The 17,248-nt window shown below is 37.6% G+C and overlaps 1 protein-coding gene across 1 annotated transcript in view; it reads left to right on the top strand.

Annotated features, from left to right (window-relative positions):
• Positions 1 to 17,248, top strand: part of LOC126260621 (zinc finger protein 608-like) — a 310,613-nt gene that overhangs the window by 288,739 nt on the left and 4,626 nt on the right. The window contains exons 3-5 of the mRNA XM_049957959.1: positions 7,101 to 7,224; positions 15,318 to 15,405; positions 16,903 to 17,248. The exon at positions 16,903 to 17,248 is cut by the window's right edge and continues 2,785 nt beyond it. Of these exons, the coding sequence (XP_049813916.1) occupies positions 7,101 to 7,224; positions 15,318 to 15,405; positions 16,903 to 17,248 (558 nt within the window). The remainder of the gene's footprint in view (positions 1 to 7,100; positions 7,225 to 15,317; positions 15,406 to 16,902) is intronic.

Raw genomic sequence — 17,248 nt, 5'->3', positions numbered from 1 at the left:
AAGGTTTTCGCTTTAAATATTTTGGGAGGAGGAAGTATTGATCAAATCAAGAAAAAGGTGTCTAATAATCCTGAGATCTAAAACACATACTGGAAGAGCTGTGAGCACTTGTAATAATAATAATAATAATAATAATAATAAACCCCGTGGAAATAGAGGTGTTTTGCAGGATATGCTTCCTGCAACCACCCTAGAAGGAAAACAAAGACAGAGGATGAGATGGTCAGATGAAGTTAATCGACACCTCATGTTCTGTTATTACCAAGCAACAAACCTAGGAACCAACACAACTGGATACAGATCACAAGTATACACAACATTTATTACCAGATACCCAGAATTAAAATTTTTAACAGAACAACGTCTAGCTGATCAGATTCGTGTAATAATAAAAAATAACAGGATACCCCAGTCAGAATTAGAAAACATCAAACAACAAGTACAACAAATACTGGAACAAAATAATGTGCAATTAGAAGAAGAAGAAAATACAGTAATGGACTCAAACATCCCAGAGCAAACAAACAAAGAACAACCCGCATCAATTAAACAATCAGAGGAAAATGAAATTTTAAGACAGCCACCAGCACAAGCACAAATAGAACACGAAGTGACACACATGTTAGATATAGAAGAAAAATTTCAGTTGACATATATAGAATACAAAGACACAAATACAGACATTAGACCATTCTTGCATAGACCACCAAATAGCCCACAAGTCGAAACAACAATAAAAACTATCAACACAATCATACACAACAAAATAAATGAAAATACAACAATGGAAGAGTTACAACTACTGGTTTATGTAGGAGCACTCACTACACTAAATATACACACTAGGCAGAGATCAGAACCAACCAACACACAGAAGAAACCCACAAAACCAGCATGGCAACACAGGCTACAAATCAGAATAGAAAAACTGAGAAAAGACATCGGACAGCTAACACAATTTATAAGAAATGAAATATCAGACAAAAAACGAAAAAGGTTAGGTAAAATCTCACAACAAGAAGCAATAGAGCAATTAGATGAAAAGAAGCAGAAATTACAAGCATTGGCCAAACGACTTAGAAGATACAAAAAAAGTGAAAATAGAAGGAAACAAAACCAAACATTCAACACAAACCAAAAGAAATTTTACCAGACAATAGATAACACACACATTAAAATAGACAATCCACCAAACATAACAGACATGGAACACTTCTGGAGCAACATATGGTCAAACCCGGTACAACATAACAGGCATGCACGGTGGATACAAGCAGAAACAGACTCATACAAGATGATACCACAAATGCCTGAAGTGATAATTTTACAACATGAAGTCACCCGAGCAATTAATTCTACGCACAATTGGAAAGCCCCTGGAAATGATAAAATAGCAAATTTCTGGCTAAAGAAGTTCACCTCAACACATTCACATCTAACTAAATTATTTAACAGTTACATTGCAGACCCATACAAATTCCCTGATACACTTACACATGGAATAACCTATCTGAAACCTAAAGATCAAGCAGACACAGCAAACCCAGCTAAATATCGCCCCATAACATGCCTACCAACAATCTACAAAATATTAACCTCAGTCATTGCACAGAAATTAATGACACATACAACACAGAACAAAATTATAAATGAAGAACAAAAAGGCTGCTGCAAAGGAGCACGAGGATGTAAAGAGCAACTGATAATAGATGCAGAGGTGACATATCAAGCTAAAACTAAACAAAGGTTGCTACACTACGCATACATTGATTACCAAAAAGCTTTTGATAGTGTACCCCACTCATGGTTACTACAGATATTGGAAATATACAAAGTAGATCCTAAATTGATACAGTTCCTAACCATAGTTATGAAAAACTGGAAAACCACACTTAATATCCAAACTAACTCTAATAATATCACATCACAGCCAATACAGATTAAGCGTGGAATATACCAAGGAGACTCATTAAGTCCTTTCTGGTTCTGTCGTGCTCTGAACCCTTTATCCAACATGCTAAATAATACAAATTATGGATATAATATTACTGGAACATACCCACACAAAATCACACATTTGCTATACATGGATGATCTAAAACTACTGGCAGCAACCAATCAACAACTCAACCAATTACTAAAGATAACAGAAGTATTCAGCAATGATATAAATATGGCTTTTGGAACAGACAAATGTAAGAAAAACAGCATAGTCAAGGGAAAACACACCAAACAAGAAGATTACATATTGAATAACCACAGTGACTCCATAGAAGCGATGGAAAAAACAGATGCCTATAAATATCTAGGATACAGACAAAAAATAGGAATAGATAATACAAATATTAAAGAAGAACTAAAAGAAAAATATAGACAAAGACTAACAAAAATACTGAAAACAGAATTGACAGCAAGAAACAAGACAAAAGCTATAAATACTTACGCTATACCAGTATTGACCTACTCATTTGGAGTAGTGAAATGGAGTAACACAGACCTAGAAGCACTCAATACACTTACACGTTCACAATGCCACAAATATAGAATACATCACATACATTCAGCAACTGAAAGATTCACATTAAGCAGAAAGGAAGGAGGAAGGGGATTCATCGACATAAAAGACCTACATTATGGACAGGTAGACAATTTAAGAAAATTCTTTCTAGAACGAGCAGAAACTAGCAAAATACACAAAGCAATCACTCATATAAATACATCGGCTACACCACTGCAATTTCATAACCACTTCTACAACCCTTTAGATCACATAACATCAACAGATACGAAGAAAGTAAATTGGAAAAAGAAAACACTACATGGCAAGCACCCGTATCATCTAACACAACCACACATCGATCAAGACGCATCCAACACATGGCTAAGAAAAGGCAATATATACAGTGAGACGGAAGGATTCATGATTGCAATACAGGATCAAACAATAAACACCAGATATTACAGCAAGCATATTATTAAAGATCCCAATACCACAACAGATAAATGCAGACTTTGCAAACAACAAATAGAAACGGTAGATCACATCACAAGTGGATGTACAATACTAGCAAATACAGAATACCCCAGAAGACATGACAATGTAGCAAAAATAATACATCAACAACTTGCCTTACAACATAAACTTATAAAACAACACGTTCCCACATACAAGTATGAACCACAAAATGTACTGGAGAATGATGAATACAAATTATACTGGAACAGAACCATTATAACAGATAAAACAACACCACATAACAAACCTGACATCATACTCACCAATAAAAAGAAGAAATTAACACAACTAATCGAAATATCCATACCCAATACAACAAATATAAAGACCTACATTATGGACAGGTAGACAATTTAAGAAAATTCTTTTTGAACGAGCAGAAACTAGCAAAATACACAAAGCAATCACTCATATAAATACATCGGCTACACCACTGCAATTTCATAACCACTTCTACAACCCTTTAGATCACATAACATCAACAGATACGAAGAAAGTAAATTGGAAAAAGAAAACACTACATGGCAAGCACCCGTATCATCTAACACAACCACACATCGATCAAGACGCATCCAACACATGGCTAAGAAAAGGCAATATATACAGTGAGACGGAAGGATTCATGATTGCAATACAGGATCAAACAATAAACACCAGATATTACAGCAAGCATATTATTAAAGATCCCAATACCACAACAGATAAATGCAGACTTTGCAAACAACAAATAGAAACGGTAGATCACATCACAAGTGGATGTACAATACTAGCAAATACAGAATACCCCAGAAGACATGACAATGTAGCAAAAATAATACATCAACAACTTGCCTTACAACATAAACTTATAAAACAACACGTTCCCACATACAAGTATGAACCACAAAATGTACTGGAGAATGATGAATACAAATTATACTGGAACAGAACCATTATAACAGATAAAACAACACCACATAACAAACCTGACATCATACTCACCAATAAAAAGAAGAAATTAACACAACTAATCGAAATATCCATACCCAATACAACAAATATACAGAAGAAAACCGGAGAAAAAATTGAAAAATACATCCAACTGGCTGAGGAAGTCAAGGACATAGGATAAAGTTGACATTATACCAATTATACTATCAACCACAGGAGTCATACCACACAATATCCACCAGTACATCAATGCAATACAGCTACATCCAAACTTATATATACAATTACAGAAATCCGTAATTATTGATACATGTTCAATTACCCGAAAGTTCCTAAATGCAATATAACATGTACCGTACAGCAAGAAGGAAGTGACGCTTGATAAAGGTCCGCGTCACTCCATTCTTACCAGACTTAACGTCTGAGAAAGTAAAGATGATATAATAATAATAATCCTGATTTCATTTACTTTCTGTGTCAGCTTAATTTTAAAAAATGACGGCCGGCTGTGGTGGCCGTGCGGTTCTTGGCGCTTCAGTCCGGAACCGCGCGACTGCTACGGTCGCAGGTTCGAATCCTGCCTCAGGCATGGATGTGTGTGATGTCCTTAGGTTAGTTAGGTTTAAGTAGTTCTAAGGTCTAGGGGACTGATGACCTCAGATGTTAAGTCCCATAGTGCTCAGAGCCATTTTAAAAAATGAACATTGTTAAACAGAAAATCTGGCAGTCCTTATTCAGAAAAACTTACATGACTGAGCAGTTAACAAAAATAATTTGGCGTGCTCTTACTAGTTAAATGGAAAGCATGGCCTCGAATTGCACGCCCCACCAGCCACCGTGCAGTCAGTGAACAGGGCGCAGTGGTTGGGGATACTTGCCAATATTGTGTGCCAATATTGCTTCCTTTGGCTGGAGGCCCGTTGCAACTGTCTTCGAGCAAATCATTATTGTGTTCCTGTTGTTTTTTTTTCTCTTCTCCTAACCTTGTCATATATAAGCCATGCTTCACAATTTGTTTCTTTATTCTCCCACGTTGTCCATATTGTTGTGCAAAACGCACTTTATAGCAGTCAGTGGTTGTCAATCAACTAGACCACGTCCGAATCCACACTCCCCTACTTACTTTTTCCTCACACTAAACCACTCAGCACTTGACTAAATTATTGGCATGCATCTACATCTATACTCTGCAGACAACTGCAAAGTGCTTGGCCTCTGTGCATGCTGTAATTAATCCAGTCTTGTCTTCACAATCCCACCGAGTGAGGTGGCGCATTGGTGTTAGCTCACTGGACTCACATTCGGGATGATGATGGTTCAAACCCACGTCCGGCAATTTACCGTGATTTCTCTAAATTGATTCAGGCAAATACCAGGATGGTTCCTTTGAAAGGGCACAGCGCTTTCCTTCCCCATCCTTCTCTAATCCAAGCTTGTGCTCTGTCTCTAATAATGTCATTGTCGACGGGACATGAAACACTAATCTCCTCTTCACGATCCCTACGGAAACAGTACGTAGGGTATTCTAGTATATTTCTATCATCATGATTAAAAACGTTGTTTGAAGCATTGTAAATAGGCTTGCTCGGAGCCTGCCAGTTCAGTGTATTCACCATCTCTGTGACGCTCTCCCACTTGTCAAACAAGCCTGTTATCATATGTTCAATATCGCCCGTTGATACGGAAGTCACACACGTGAGCAATATTCTTGGATGTGAGGCACCAGTGATTAGTAAGACGTGCTGCATTTCCTAAGTATTCTACCGATAAATCGAAATGTACCACCTGCTTTACCCATGGCAAATTCTGTGTGATTGTTCCATTTCATATCCCTAGAAAGTGTTACAGCCTGGGTATTTGTATGAGTTGGCCAGTTTCAGCTGTCACTCATTGATATTATGGTTATAGGAATGTACGTTTTTCGTTTTGTGAAATGCACAGTTTTACATATCTGAATGTTTAAAGCAAGGTGCCAATCTTTGCACCACCTTGAAATTCTGGGAAAATCTGTCTGAATATGCAACTTCTTCCAGGTAGTGCTTCATTAAAGATAGTGACATCATCCGCAAAAAGCCCGAGGTTACTATTAATATCGTCAACTATGTCATTAACATATAACATGAACAGCAAGGCCCCAACACACTCCACTGGGGGACACCCGAAGATCCAAACTAACTCCTCCCTTAAAAAAATCGTCTATTCAGTCACAAATTTCGCTTCATACCACATTTGATGGTAATGTTGTAATAAGCATACATGTGATACTGAGTCAAATGCTTTTTGCAAATTGAGAAATACTGCAGCTATCTGACTGCCATGATCCAGTACTTTCAGTATGCCATGTGAGAAAAGTGCAAGTTGGATGACGCGAACCAGCCCTAAAGGTATGACCCGGAAAGAAGAACGCTAGAGTTGTGTGGTCTGGGTTAAAAGAAAAAAGGCCGATGTGATCTCACTTCCAATTTTTTTTGTCACGCCTAAAAAATATTTATCTGCATCCCCCCCCCCCCCCCCTGTCCCCCAGCCACACACTCACATTACTTTTATTAATCAGATTTGTCAATCAAATATACCACTATTAGGCTTTTAAGTGTTGCTAATGAACTGCTTTTGTCCTTCACTTCCACAGTGGGTAAGACCATAAAACTTAAATCATGGTTCCACCATAGCATGTTCGAAACATGTAGCTGATCCTCAAGAATTCAAGAATATGACAGATGACATTCTTCACTGCTTCTTGATGTTACTTGATTATGGCCTCTAAAGCATAAACCTGACAGCTGTGATCTAAAAATAAATTTTAATCTTGGTAGAAGTATGCAGCACTGATGGAACGTGGTTTAACCTTTAACACATTTTTAAGTCTCACATTATGAACCAAGTTCAAATGTAGCTTTCACCAAGACACTGTCTCATATTTGTGATTTTTCCCAAAGTATACCTAAGGTATGACAGATTCTTATACAAGTGTGTCTACATATATCGGGTGGGAAGCAGGTATTAACTGCTAGTTTGGCACATAGTTAACTAACTCCTTAGCTGATGCTATTAGGCTTTGTATAGACTACTGTATTACAGTAAAATTTCAGAGGTTCAGTGAGTTGTATCACTGACCCCCTGTGAGCACTTACTACTATTTTGTGTTTTGTTGCAGGACATGTTGGATGTGTGTGTCGGTACGAGTGTGGGCACCATCACAGAGCCAGATTGCCTGGGACCGTGTGAGCCAGGCACCAGTGTCACACTCGAAGGAATTGTGTGGCATGAGACAGAGGGTGGTAAGTTGTTATTTTTAAGTTTGAAGATAAAGAATCAAGATAACTGACTTAATGCATGTGATGTGGTCAGACGAGTTACAGTTGTGCTGCTTTTCAAGTTATAATAGATGTTGGGGCGCACTGACAACTTGTATAACCCACACTGTGTGTAGGGTGTAGTTTTGGTTGTTAGTGATTCCGTGAAATTTCGGAGGATGTTTTTCATATTGTGACTTGGGACCACTCATTGATCTTGTTGGAAAGTGAAGTTTACTTCAAATTCTCAGTGATATTGTGTGCTTTGGTTTGCACCTTCACGATGAGTTTATCTTCCAAGATTAGCTTCATTTGAAAGGGCTGCATAATACATTCCTAGTCTGTTGAAGGCTAAATTAACTGGTCTTAATACCATGGGAAATTTGTGGGAGTATTTTGAACAGTGAGTGAAATGTAGTAATTAACTTCCCTGCAGTTAGGGAGCTCTATGAAATATGAGCATCTGTGAAGGGCTTCAGCTTCAACTCGCGATGAAACTTGTTGACTCTCTTCCTCACAGAGTAGAGGTTGTTATCATGACTAGAGGCCGTGATACCAGTAATAGCTGGGGGTTAGTAATTTTTTGTTACATTCACTTTTTATATTCCCTTCTGTCATGGAAGTATCGTATTTTTTTTGTGATGCCTGTTTTTTAGGAATAACAAATCTTGTCATACTGCACAGACTTCCTTGTCCTTGTTATAAATCACCCAGTAACTGATGATGTTAAATTTTTTGCATAAAAAGTTTGTGTTTAATCTCATGTTGGTTTCAGGAAGTCCCTGAGCTTCATGAACAGCTGTGCTTCTTTCGTTTATTGCTGAAATCTGAAATTTCATGAGTGTTTTGTATGTGAGTTAATCTATTTGAACAGCTCGCCTCTTTCTTCCAGTGGCATTTGTTGTACTGAAAATGAAAACAGTTAAGGATGACGTTTTTCGCTTATTGCTTAAAATACTGAGAACTTCACATACATTCAAATTATAACATTAATTACATCAGTATTTTATAACTTACATCAGTTCCCTACCTGCACATCTCGTTAAGGCTTTGGAGTCTTGTCTTGGTTAAATAGCTGACAACAGTTTTCTGTGATAATTTAAATGATATACACTACACATTTGTTATAGTTAAGTGGCTCTTTCCTCATTTATTAACTCTATAAATGATGTGATGGCCAGAGACAGTTTTACATCCATGTTTTGTACCTCACACTGCTATCTCCAAACATAAATGTAGTACCACCTTCTCAAAGAAGTGGCACAAAAATCAGTGAACATAATAAAGGCTTAACACAGTGGTAGCATAATGAGAAAGAGCAGTACACACAGTAATGTTTTCAATAAAGTCATATCAGTGAAAGAGTCGACTGATAAACCAATCACTATACAAATCTTTATGTTATTTGAGTCCAGACTCAGTATCTAATAGTTACACTTAGAAGTTACGTGGTTGCTAACACATCCGGGAGTTGTCATAGGTGTTTCTTGGTTACTGGATCGACTGTATCTTGACTTTTTTGGGTGATCTCCAACTACATAAAGACTGGCATATGAACAAATTGTTATTTTAGAAACTTGTGAGGTTGGATTTTGCTACTCAAGATGGACTGTAAGTATTGATAAAAATTTTGTTTGTGAAATAGGTGGTGGCCTAGGAAATTAGGAAAGTTTATGAAACCATGTTATGCATCCAAATTGAGAATACCACATTTACAAATATAAGTACCAAATTCAAAATTATGCAAAAATCTTAATTAATGGCATAATTGTTTAATGAAGTATACCATCTTGTACATAAAATTAGGACAACAAAAGTATAATGGCACGAAGATTAGATCTTGAATGGAAAATGGAAATTCTTCAGAGCTTCACAATTAATTATCTTGTAAGTTAATCAGTTTCACAGAATTTTAACTACATTACTGAAAAATTGGAATGCAAGTCTTTGTAATGAGTGGTGCCACTATGCTCAGAAATATGTATTAACTTACAAAATATTTGCTAACAAGGTTGTGCTGCAGCAAAAAGTTTAATTGTTCAGATCTTTTATTAGTAACACTTTCACGAAAAAGACATTTAAAAGAATTAACATTAAAATTAAAGCCTGATCAATGAATCTAAATGAAATTCATCCTAGATGACATTTTTGTAATTATGTGCCACATATAAACCAAACCACAGAAGTAACTGTGTTATTTTAAGATAAAGATCATAAAAAATTTGTTATCATCAAGAATTGAAGTCATAACAAATGGAATAATTCTAACTTGCGGTATCACAAGTTCACTCTTTATTGTTGGATGGTATTGCTATTTTCTTGATACACATCACTTTTGTTTAATATGCACTGATGGAGATTTTGGGAGTACAATTGTATAGGTAACATACTTAATAGATTAACATTGCAAGATCACAGGTTAATGTAAGTGAGAGATGAGACACTGTAAATGTGGAATTTCGATACATTAATAACTGGTGCAACTGCCAGAATGTTGAATGCAAGCATGCATTGTGTTGTTTAGGTGTCAGATATCAGTTTGTGGAATGGTGTTCCATGCCTATTGCAGGTAATGAGTCAGTAGAGTGACGGTTAGTGCTATTTGCTGATGAAATTGGAGTTTTCGTCCGATGATGTCCCATAAGTGCTTGACTGGAGACAGATCTGGTGATCAGGCCAGGCCAAGGCAAAATGCCGACATCCTGTAGAGAATTTTAGGTTACAACAGCAGTATATGGATGAGCGTTATCCTATTGGAAAACACCCCCTGGGATGTTGTTCATTAATGGTAGCACAACAGGTTGAATCACTTGATTGATGTACTAATTTGCAGTCAGGGTGCATGGGATAATCACGAGTGTGTTCCTACTGTCACAACCCAGATTTTAACTCCAGGTGTAGGTCTAGTACACAGGCAGGATAGATGCAGGCCCTCAAGTGGCCTCATCCTAACCTCCACCTCACTGGCACTGAGGCAGAACCAGCTTTTATCTGAAAACACAACAGACCTCAACCCTGCCCTCCAATGAGCTCTCACTTTATGCCACTGAAGTCGCAAATGGTGGTGCTTTAGTGTCAGTGGAACGCACGTTACAGGACGTCTGGCTCAGAGCTGTCCTCAAAGAAATTGATTTGTAACAGTTTGTTGTGTCACTGTGGTGCCAACTGCTGCTCAAATTACTGCTGGAGGTGCAGTATGATTAGAAAGAGCCATACACTGAACATTAAGGTCTTCCCTCTCGGCAGATCCACCTGGCCTTACGAAGCCCACTCTATTTTCAACCGTACATTCTCGTAGCACCACTGCCAGCGATCATGTGCAATGGATACATTCCTGCCAAGTTTTTGTGCAACATTGCAGAAGGAACAGATAGCTTCTCATAGCCCTATTACATGACCTCGTTCAAAATCAGTGAGGTGTCTTTGTTGCCTTAAAGGAAATCTGGGCTAACATCAACTCACCACAACCAGTCTCAAAGTAATTAACACTCACAATTGTTACTGTGTGTATTTAAAGCAAACCTGATTTGCATCTTTTTAGTGGTGTTAGTAGCACCATTCTTATGCGACTGATGTGCAGTTTGAGTAGACACCATATTCCACATATAGAAACATTTCCGCCAACATTCGTTTATATTCACAACTCTTTCTTGGTTTTGAGATTTTTTTTGTCTGTTGTGTATGAGTTGTAAGACACTGTATACATAACACAGAATTTCAGGGAGATATTTTTTCCTGTCAGTTGTACTATTAGTTATAAGCCATTGTATAAATAACATGGAATTTCATGGAACACATGGGTATGATATTTATTTTCGAACCTCTGAATTTTGTATGCTATGATGGGAATGAAGCATAAGGGTGTTAGATTGATGTTGTTCATTGATTGATAAATGAGAAGCAGCATGATGTCACAAATACAAATGAGCTTTTTGGTCTCAATGTAAAACTCCTGTATATTAACGTGTGTACGTTGGCCAACTAACAGGAACTCATAACTGTCACATTGAGTTAAAAGAGGAACACAGTGGTATCGTACTGGATTGTACTCTCAGTTCCTTACTGAAGCTTATTATATTTACTTCTGCGCAAAGGCTGGCCACTTCCAGTACTTTACAAAGGAGTCAGCTACACAGCTCTATTGGAAATCCACACTAAGATACCACCTTCTACAAGCTACTGGTGTTTTCAGCACCATACTTGTGTGCTGTGACCTCATAAATTAAAAATATAGTTATGAGAGTTCCCACAAAGAACTTTATAATGTAACTGGATAGATAAAATATCTACTCACAAAGTTGTGCAAACACACACATAAAAGAAGATTATAATTATGCAAGCTTTCAGAGCCAATGGCTCCTTCTGGCAGAAGGGTTGGAGGGGAAGGAAGAGGGGGGAAAGGAAAAGGACTGGAGATGTCTAGGAAAGGAGGCAGATTGTGAAAAAATCACCCAGACCCCCAGGTCAAGGGAGACTTTCCAGACGGAATGAGAAGGAAAGTCTCTCCTTCTCATCCTGTATGGTAAGTCTACCCTTTCGTTCTCATCCTGTCTGGTAAGTCTCCCCTGACCCGCGGTTCTGGATGAGTTTTCCAAAATCTACCCATTTTCCTAGATCTCTCCAGTCCTCTTTGTAAACCCCTGTATCTTCCCCTTCAACTATTCTGCTTGAAGAAGGAGCCATTGGCTCCAAAGAGATTGTGTAATTATAATTTTCTTTTACGTGTGTGTTCTGCTGCCACTTGGTGAGTAGATTTTTTATCTATACAATTACATTATATTGTCAAAAATTGATTATCTTTGTTATCATAAAGAACTTTGCTATAAACACGTTTACCCAGTGGTGTACTAGATGTATCACCAGAACTCATTGCTTTTCAAGAGAATCAAAATGCTGTTCAAAACTTTTGCTCAATCATTGCACCACGTTAGTAATGCCTATAGCTATTCTGTGATTGTCTGCTTACTTTCATTTGTGACTTACTGAAAGCACAAATTGCTTCTTGAGTAGTTTGAAGAAATTTGAAACACTGTGTGCCATTTTGGAGCTGTGGAGATAGTGGTGCATTACTTTTGATTATGACATTACAAAAATTAGCTTTTACCATCAAAAAATGTTTTGAGTGTTGTTTCATGGCAATACAGTGAGAAATTTGTGTTGTTTCCTTTGAACTGTTTTCAGTAATTGCCCTTTTGGTGTATGTCAGTAACTAGCAGCATTCTTTGTCAGTTTCCTGGTGACAGTGTAATGCGTAATCATGCCCTTTACATTGATTAGGTCTGATGTACTGCTGTTTTTATATATTTGTGAGCAGGAGAACATTAAGGATGTTTAAAATGCTGTCAAAACGAAAACAATTAATGCATAATTACAAAAGAATTTACTTGCTAATACTATTTCCACACTGACCATGTCAATTGTTTTTGAAGGATGCAGAACAAATAAAAACTTATAAATGTGTTTTTACATCTGACAGATGAACACAGTATGCCAGATTTGGACTTGAACTGGAACCTTGCCATTAACGGGCAATGGTCTTACCAAGTGAGCTATGCAAGCACGACACATGACCCGACCTCACAGGTTTATTTCTGGCAGTACCTCTCTCCTACTTTCCACGCATTGGACTCACATGACAACAGTCCAAACCAGTCTCTGGCCATCCAGATTTAGGTTTTCCATGATTCCCGTTAATTGCTTCAGGCAAATGCTGGTATGGTTTCTTTGAAAGAGGATGGCCAACTGCCTTCACCATCCTTCCCTAATCCGATGGGATTGATGACCTCGCTGTTTGGTCCCCTCCCTCATATCAACCAACCCACTTTCCACACTTCAAAATGGCTCTCTGCATTACTTGCTAAACCGACCCTCTTGGAAGGAATGATACTGTTCAGAAATGTCTTAGCCATTGCAAACATGTAAATATAGAGCTGTGAAAGTCCGCGAATAATTCCAAGAGTATTAAAACAAAAGTTTGCATACTGAGGCCTCATTATTCTATTGAAGAGGCATGGAAGTCTGAAGTTACATGTAATTCTCAATATGTTGTTTTGTTAATGTATCAACTGGTTTGACTTATAAATTCATCATTGGTTACTGATAGATCCTTCAGTTCTCTCTTATTAGTATTTCTGCCAAGTTCTGAAAATATATCTTTCTAAATGATGGACATTTTCCTTCTGTGTTAAGTGGTATTAACTTTCTGTATAGATTCTTTATTTCTGGTATTGATTCTGTGAACTGAGCTGTTGATCTGAAAGACAGCAACATTATTTACAACAAATTTCGTTATGTAATAAATTTATTCAGAAACACCAGCTAGTGTATACACTTCTGTGAACAGACCTCTGTCCCAAAGGACTGCTGAAAGTACCTTTTTCATATATTGAAATGTTTTTAATTTATTGAGTGACAGGGAAGAAATACGTTTCCCAACCCATGGATGCTTATATCATGCCCTTCCCTGTAAAGAAACTGTCTTGTCACTCAGTATAATTTCTCTGTTCCAGCAAGTTGCACAGCAGTTCTGGATGACTTTTCTTCATTGTGGCTTGTCCGTCTACAGTTATTGTTTCTATATTTGATACAAGTTGACTTGTGTACGTTTTAGATCCTTGTGGTATCTTTCCCAGCTATCACGACATCATCCTCTTGATTTCTTCTCAGTAGTGTTGATCTCAGTCTGCTGAATGGGTCTTGTGGCAAGGCACTCTCTTCATAAGACAATACTATTGCAATAATTTAACACCACCAATCTCCAGCAAACGTGCTGAATAACACCTTCAGTTTGAGATTATTTTGTTCTAGGATAGACTGATTGAGAATATAGTTGTTAAGATGATACCTTAAAGCTGGTTTGATAACCCTTGCGTATCTTCTGCAGTTTACATCCATTTAAACATGCTTACAGTAGTTAAGTTTTGGTCTCCATCTATAATTTAACCCCCACCCCTCCCGTGACACACACCCACATGTACACCCAAACATTTTCTTCCAATACCATGTCAGCTATTCTTGGATAATAGGGGAATGTGTCGTACTAACCTCTCTCCGCTTTCAATCAAGTATGTGGTAAAGAACTTTTCCTCCCAAGTGATGTCATAGTAAAGGCCATTTCATGTAGTTGAAAGCTCCAAATATAGACGAAAGTTGTGGTGTTGATTATCTTTTGATTATTTTACAGGGTGTTTCAAAAACACATTTACAAAAGTTTGAGGAGGATGTCATCATACCAAAACAAGAAAAAGGTGTAGTAAACATGGGCTGTAAAGCACCTACCTTAAGAGCTAAGAGCATTTTTTCAGTAGAAGGCAGTAAGATGAAAAAGGATAGCTCGCACACATCACCACCGTCTCAGTCTACCGAGGCCAGACTCGGCAGCCGTAAACAGTGATCTCGTGTGTGTGTGTGTGTGTGTGTGTGTGAATGTGATGCATGTTGTCTATTTCAGAAGAAGGCCTTCTGGCTGAAAACTTGTGTGTATAGTAGTCCTTTTGTTGTGCTTGTTGTGACTCAGTGTCTCCGCTATATGGTGAGTAGCAATCTATCCTTTTAACAATACTGCCATTATTCCAGCCTCTATTTTTACATTGTTTGTTCAACAGAAGAGATGGACCATGGTATCAAAGATGAACAAGTGCTCATAGCTCATAAAGTATGCATTTTAGAGCCCACGTTTACTAGGTCCCCCCCCTCCACCTGCCTCTTGTAAGCTGTCCCCAAAGTTTGCAAAAGTATTTTTGAAACACCCTGTGTAGTTTTGTTGTTATTGAATCTGTCAGGTAATGACTTTTTCTTGGTGTATGTAAATATTTTGTTGATGCTAGTACCCAGTACATTCTGGAAGATTTTCTCTTTATAGTAAATTCTCATGTGTAAATTTTCATGCAGCTGTGTAGTTATCTCTAGTCTACTTAATTTTAGTTTCAGTTGTACATTTTCTGAAAATTGACACCAGTTACTTTCAAATATTTTGTTTTGCTGTTTGTCTTTGAACTGTTGGGTATCAAGTAAATTATTAGCAATTCATTACCAATTCTTTTGAATTGTTCACTCTATAGAATTATTGTACGTTTCAGGTGTTCTTGTCGTCAATGTGACGTGGCGAGGCAAGACTTACGTTGGCACACTGTTAGACTGTACGCGGCATGATTGGGCACCTCCAAGGTAAATGTGTTTCCAAAAATCTTGTAAATTCTGTCAGTCATAGAATATGAGAGTATAAATTTCAGTGAAACATTTTAGTGAAAGTTCACAGCCATAAGTGAAATTTTGGCTCTCTTGGTGTTAATTCCAGCCCTTCATCCTTTCATTGCTTTTGAGGATCCTGCTTTACCACTAAGCTTAGCTGTTCAGTTTAAATGACAAAAATAAAGGAGCTTCCACAATTGCTACTGAATTTACTCCTGAATAACAAAATCATTATAATTTGAAAGACAGTATTGTAATACATTTGTTGCTTAGCTGCCTCAGTGTTTGATTGTGATTTTATTAAATAACTAGTGTATGAGGGAATGCTTTGTTTTTGAATTGGATATATATCCTAAACTCCTTTTCCCCATGATCTCTCGGCCCATGTCCTCCCCTCCCCTCTCTTTGCCAATCCCCTCCTCCACCCCCCTCTCTCTGTGTATCATTTTCTCTTCCCTCTCTGCGTACAACATCCGCACTCTCTGTCCATCTCCTTCTCCCCCTCTTTATGACCCCTGCCCCCGGTTCTTTCTTACTGTTCTCTCTGACCTTGAGCCTTGTTTATTGTTATTGGAAATGAAACCTGATTGAGAATTGAAGTCACTTAAAACAAATGAATAAATTGGTTGATGGTAACTTCAGTGACAGTATTTTGCATACTTTTAATCTGTGAATGGGTGGGATTACAAAGTTTCAGATGATTCAGATTCTGTAATCGTAGTAGTAGTAGTAGGCTAATTATAAGCTAATAAGCCATAAATACAACTTTCCTGCTTTCTATAAACATAACAGCACATTGTTGTGTACACAGTTTTTGTTTGGAAATATATATAAGAAGAAAGAACGTATTTGGCAGAAACAATTTGTCTAAGGGTATACATGCCCCTCTCTTGTAGGTGAAACTGACTTAGAGAAAGAAACTGAAGCTGCACATGCGGTCAGTTTTAACTAAAACCAGTACATTCTCATTTGGATGTTCATTAGATTATAGTGTAAAAATTTGAAGTAAATTGCAAGTATTTTTTGAAATTTTTGGTGATAACGTTGAATGATGACTTGTATTTATATAATAGTATAGATAAATTAGTAACTTGTATGACAAGTCTAAAAGTGTACATAATATTGCCAGTCAAGAAATTAGGTGGATACGAGAAACCGAATCTGGGATATGGTGACAGATACAGCCTGAACTTTGTTGCTATATCTTGCTTGTGTCATTAGCAGGACAGTGTGTGCTTCTTTCAGATCACTTGATTTAAACATGGAGCTAAAGAACTAAGTTGTGATTAGGATTAATTGCTGATGACTCCATGATAAACAGTTTTGCATGGCACATGTCTCTAATGCATTCGATTACTTGATTTCAAGATTGTGTTGTGAACTTTATAATGTAAAATCTTCAATATAATTTTATGTTTGTAATATGTTATTCAGATCAACCTTAGCACTTATATGGCAATTAACTGTTTACAGGTTTTGTGATTCACCAACAAGTGACCTGGATGCGAGGACGCCCAAAGGAAGAGGGAAGAGGGGACGAGCTGCAGCAAGTACAACCCCAGGAGGAGATTTGAGCAACTTCACAGAAACCCGGTCATCTGTACATAGTAAATTAAGAAATGGTGGTGCCAAAGGGAGACGAGGAGCTGCTAGTGGATCCAATAATTCTGGTGCAGGGACAGCTGGTACGGGTTCCCCAACACCTTTTGTTTCTCCAAGACCTGAAACCAATAACAAAAGAAAAGGTCGTTCTCCTGAAGAAGAATCTCCCACTTCGGCAAAGAAAACGAGAGTACCTCCACCACCAACCCCATCTGGG

This window comes from Schistocerca nitens, chromosome 5 (genome assembly GCF_023898315.1).
Source record: "Schistocerca nitens isolate TAMUIC-IGC-003100 chromosome 5, iqSchNite1.1, whole genome shotgun sequence".
Taxonomy (NCBI): Eukaryota; Metazoa; Arthropoda; class Insecta; order Orthoptera; family Acrididae; genus Schistocerca; species Schistocerca nitens.
This window is presented reverse-complemented; position numbering and strand designations above follow the sequence as displayed.